At 30.4% G+C, this 5,046-nt stretch overlaps 1 protein-coding gene across 1 annotated transcript; it reads left to right on the forward strand.

Moving 5' to 3' along the window:
* The first annotated feature begins 2,797 nt into the window (after positions 1 to 2,797).
* LOC145076869 (receptor-like protein kinase-related family protein) lies at positions 2,798 to 3,753 on the forward strand. Its single transcript, XM_079022672.1, has one exon. It carries the CDS (start codon positions 2,834 to 2,836, stop codon positions 3,659 to 3,661), a length of 828 nt encoding a protein of 275 aa, XP_078878798.1. The 5' UTR covers positions 2,798 to 2,833; the 3' UTR covers positions 3,662 to 3,753.
* The last annotated feature ends 1,293 nt before the right edge of the window (positions 3,754 to 5,046 follow it).

The following is a 5,046-nucleotide window of genomic DNA, read 5'->3' on the forward strand; positions in this document are numbered from 1 at the left end:
ATCATTTAATGACTTAACCAAAAAAAAACAAATAAAAAAACCAAAGTACATAATATTGTGGGCACAATTTTTAATTTTTTTTCTTTAATTGTGATTGATAGTCATGGCTTAAAATAAAGAAACCTCTAAACGTGGTTGAGCAAATAATAAAACCTAAAACCAATTACTAGAATAATCAATACTCAATTAGTAAAACCATTGTCCATTATACGAATTACATAGGAACATAGATGATTCTCATATGTGTAGATTACATGACCTAATCATCTAAATGAAAGGAGGATTTTTGTTGGCGTAGAACAAACAAAAATTATATCGAATTCCTAAATGACATGTTAATCAAAGTTGAGATGTAAAAAATCATTACTAAAACCAATAATCATCCTAAAAACATATCTGACTAAAACAAAAATTCTGATCGAAACAAATAAATGGAAACTTTGAGATCAATTCAAGGTTCGACTATTTTAAACTAAAATCTTCAAATTATAACCATCAAGATCATGATTTTAGACGTTGAGTAGTGTTTAGTGAAATCCATCTTCCCTCCTTGGATGAATTTCCTTTAAAAATCTAGTGAATTAAACTAATTCTAATACATATCTCATACAAATTTTGGGCCCTTAAAAGATGGATCCTACAGTGTTGGCCATGTTATCCACCATCGGTCCATCTTAGCCGGACCTGACCTTGTATACCAACATTTAGGCAATTTCTGTCCGATTCGATAACTCGTTCTTTTTGGTCTAAATCCAATCATAGACATCCGTTAAATATCCACTTTGACAATCTCGTTCGAATTAGATACTTCTATGCTGAAGCCTTCATGTGGTTGGCTATCTAATGTGTATTCCCTTTGACTTGCTATTCGCCAATGCCGTCTTCTAGAAGCCTCATTTAGTCATTTATTAAACAGAAGTTTTCTTTTTTCATTCATATATTTCAAAATACATAAATATCATGCTTTACGAAACACAATATAGTTTAAAAAAAAATTTGACAAACAATATTATATTTCAATTGGCTAAACAACTCAGCCTTTATTAGCGATATCATATGCTAAGAACGCTCCATCTTATGTTAGTTTTTACGCTACATGTTATTCGATGCAAGATCGACAAACCCAAAAAGTCATAAAAATCAAGAATACAAAGAATGACCTATTGATTAAGAAGATATATCTTAAGCAAAGTTTATCGCAATCTACAAAAAATCAAATAATACCGGAAAATAGAAAAAATATCTGACCATGCAAATTTCAGTACATTCTAACACTGAAAAGTTATCGTCGATGCATGTTATCATAATCTTGTAAATATGCATATCATTATTTAACATAAAAAAAGTGTGCTGCCCATGTCTCTTTTGAGATAGACCATCTTTTGTACATGTAAATTCGATTATAAGACATATATGTACTACATGATTGATTAACTTATGATATGTAATTTTATATATTCATCTTAGTTAAATTATTGTTCTTTTCATACATATGTAATCCTTATATTTTCAATATTTTGTTTCATCTATGTTACTTAAAGTTGAAATGACCACAATGTCTATAAAGTTAGTTAATCAATTTTGTATACAAACTTCTATGTACTGTTTTCCACCATCTCTCCTCTCAACCCGATCTATAACATGATCAGGGTAACCCAAAAATCAAATAAAAAGCCAACTATTCATAATTTTAATGACCTATGATATATAAATAATATGTATCATAAAATATATTATAAATACGACATTGTTAATTTATTTTTTTCTTGAAACCAATACTATAAACAACGTAAGCATTAAAATCGGTTTGAGAACTTATAACTGTCGACTGACCAAGTCAATAACAAAATGCACCAAAAATATTTAAAAACTTTTGAAACTAATTCTTATTCTGTTTTTTATTTACAAAAAAGTCATGGGTCCAAATAATGGTTGACCGACTAAGTCAATGACAAAATGCTTCAAAAATATCGGCTACATAATGGCTTATCGAAGAATCCACTTCAATAGAAGAACAATCTGCCATGCATCATGTACAACCATCTTTTCAACTGTTTATCAAATTCCACATTAGTCCCTGTAGCCAATTTCTAATTCTCTATAGTCTACGCTGAATGTTCACCATTGGGAGTGGCTGAGTTAGGTAAGAAAATAGAGATTTTTTTAATGATTTTGTAGTATGTGGTTCAAACTTCAAATTGGGAGCCATACGATTTTTTCAATGTGGTTCAAACTTCAAATTGTAGATCTACGTGTCATTTTATGTGGTGTTGATGTCACAACTATATAAATTTTTTGATAAACTTTGGTATTATATCACGAGACTTTTTGACATGCAAAATAGACCCATTATGTCAAATGCATGTAAATTATAATTGTATGAGAATTGTCTTATTTTGGTTTGTATTTTAGTTGCAACAAAAAAAAAAGATTCATAAACCTTTTCTACAATATTTTAAATCTTTTTAGGATAAGTTGAATACAAAAATGAAAGAAATTAACTGCAAATTTTACATTTAAAACTTTAATCTATAACCTTATTCTAAACATATAGATTTCAAACTTTGTAAATCCATAACCCCACATTATCTTTCATATTTTACGTAAAAAAGTAATAGTCAAAACCCAATAATCATTTGAATTATTTTGATCACCATTTCATCATTTTTTTTTCTGTTTGTTTTTTCCGATGTTGTGTGTATGTATATGTATTAATGTATATATAATATACTATACTAAAAGTCATAGTCTCTTTAGATAATTTACATATATAATATTTATATCCAAGAACCAAACAAACGAATTAATGATTCGAGAAGTATATATATGAACTATGAAGAACCAAAACGATTCATGTTCTCAAATCCCTCTAAAAATGGCGTTTTTCAACCACTATCTCCTCATCTTCATCCTCTTCGTTCTCTCTGTAGAATCAGCAGACCCTTCTGCACAGCTCTGTAACGACAACTCAAATTCCACCACACCTCAAATCACCAAAAACATCGACTCCATTCTCCCTAAACTAGTCCAAGCCACCTCCCAATTCGGCTATAGTGCAACCTCATTCGGCCATGGTGAAGCCCAAGTCTTCGGTCTAGCTCAATGCCGAGGTGACGTCAGCACCCAAGACTGCTCTTCCTGCATCCAAGAAGCAGCAAAAGAAATCCGAAGCTTTTGTCCAAACAAAGTCGACGCTAGAATATGGTACGAATACTGTTTCTTAAGGTACAACACTCAAAACTTCATCGGGGAACTTGATACGGGTTTCGGGGTTTTCTACTATAATGTTGAAAACGTAACCGACCCGAAAACCTTTAACAAAGGACTTGGGTCGCTCATGTATCAGATCAATACAGTAGCAGCTGTGTCGGGGAGTAAAGGGCTGGGGAAAGGAGAGACGAAGTTGTCGCCATTTTTGACACTTTATGCATTGGTTCAGTGCACCAGAGACTTGCCGGAGCTTTCGTGTAGGCAGTGTTTAGCGATTGCTGTCGGGAACTTTCCGACGTATTGTGAAAACAAGAAGGGGTGTAGAGTTATATATAGTAGTTGTTATGTTAGATATGAACTCTATCCTTTCTTCTTTCCTCTTGATGATAAGCAGACGCCTCTTGAAAGCTCTTCGATGACAAATTACAGATCAGTAGTCACAAAACCTTGATATAGTTTGACTTTTGGTGATGAACGCTAAGAAGTTAGTCCTTTTTGAGGATATTAATCATATTATCAATAATTTTCTTGTTGCTTGAAATATTTACATAAAAAATCTTCCTTTTTTTTTTTTTTTGGGGGGGGGGGGGGGGGGGGGGTCAATTTAAATACCTTTGTATTGCTCTTTTTCGCAATCCCACTCCACGCTTGTGCAAAAAACTCGAATTACTTGCTTAGTATTGGTTATCCACACGACTACAATTCCATTGGCCTTTTTACAAACTTTTGAAACTATTTTTTATTTTTAACAAAATAAGTCAAAATGTAATGTTATAATTTTCAGAATATATATATATATATATATATATATATATATATATATATATATATATATATATATATATCTTAATTACCTTATAAAACATTTTTGGTCAAATGTTGAATTTTAAGTCGTACAAACATACAATACATTTGTACAATCAATTTATGCATTACAAAAAGAGTAGAGTACATATGGTCAACAGTTGAAAAGGTCAAATCTTTTATCCCCTATTCTTAGGCTATTTGACCCGGTTCATTCCTTATCTCCGTATTTCCTCAAATCTCGTAATTTTTGTTCACAAATCTTGGATATATATCGCTGACGTTTCCATATCTAGGGTTTAATTCATCTTTCAGCATTCAACCACCATCGTCACACTCGTCGCTTGGCGCGGGTAAAGGGTAATATATATATATATATATATATATATATATATATATATATATATATATATATATATATATATATATTGTTTATTTTATATGATTATCATGTTTATATAATAATGTTATTTGTGTTGTTATATTTAATAAACCCATTTATGGTTTTTTTGTTCATAAATATTTGATAATATAATTTATTAAACATTTGTAATAAAAGTATATTATGTAAGTTTACAAAAACATAATAAATATAAGGTTGTTTTTGTAAAATAAAAAATTCATAAAGAAAATATATCCAGAATATTTTTTTAAATTTTAAAAATAATATAATTAGTCGGATAAATTTAACGTTTTTTTAATTTTAAAAATAATATAATTGGTCGGATAAACTCGTTTACACCGAAGATATCTTAGTAAAATTATTGGGATGATAGCACGTAATTTTCTAACCCTCAAATTAGGATAGGCTCTTTGAAATATTCTAAGGCCGGACGGAGTGGTGAGCGGGAAGAGGTGCGGGAAGGCCAGCGCGGGAAAAGGGTGTGGGTAGGGATCCCGCATTCTCACTCCTCACATGATTGGTCCATTTATTTATTTATTTTTCTTTTATTTTTTTAATATTTATAAAATTATATACCTATTAAAAAAATATAAAAAATATATCAAAATTTATGGTTTTTAATTTCCTAC

Source organism: Lactuca serriola, chromosome 9, assembly GCF_051521515.1.
Source record: "Lactuca serriola cultivar US96UC23 chromosome 9, Lser_US96UC23_V15, whole genome shotgun sequence".
Classification (NCBI taxonomy): Eukaryota; Viridiplantae; Streptophyta; class Magnoliopsida; order Asterales; family Asteraceae; genus Lactuca; species Lactuca serriola.

What these genes read in the sequence shown, in the direction of transcription:
- LOC145076869 (XM_079022672.1), top strand. Translation starts at nt 2,834, where the DNA reads ATGAAGAACCAAAACGATTCATGTTCTCAAATCCCTCTAAAAATGGCG.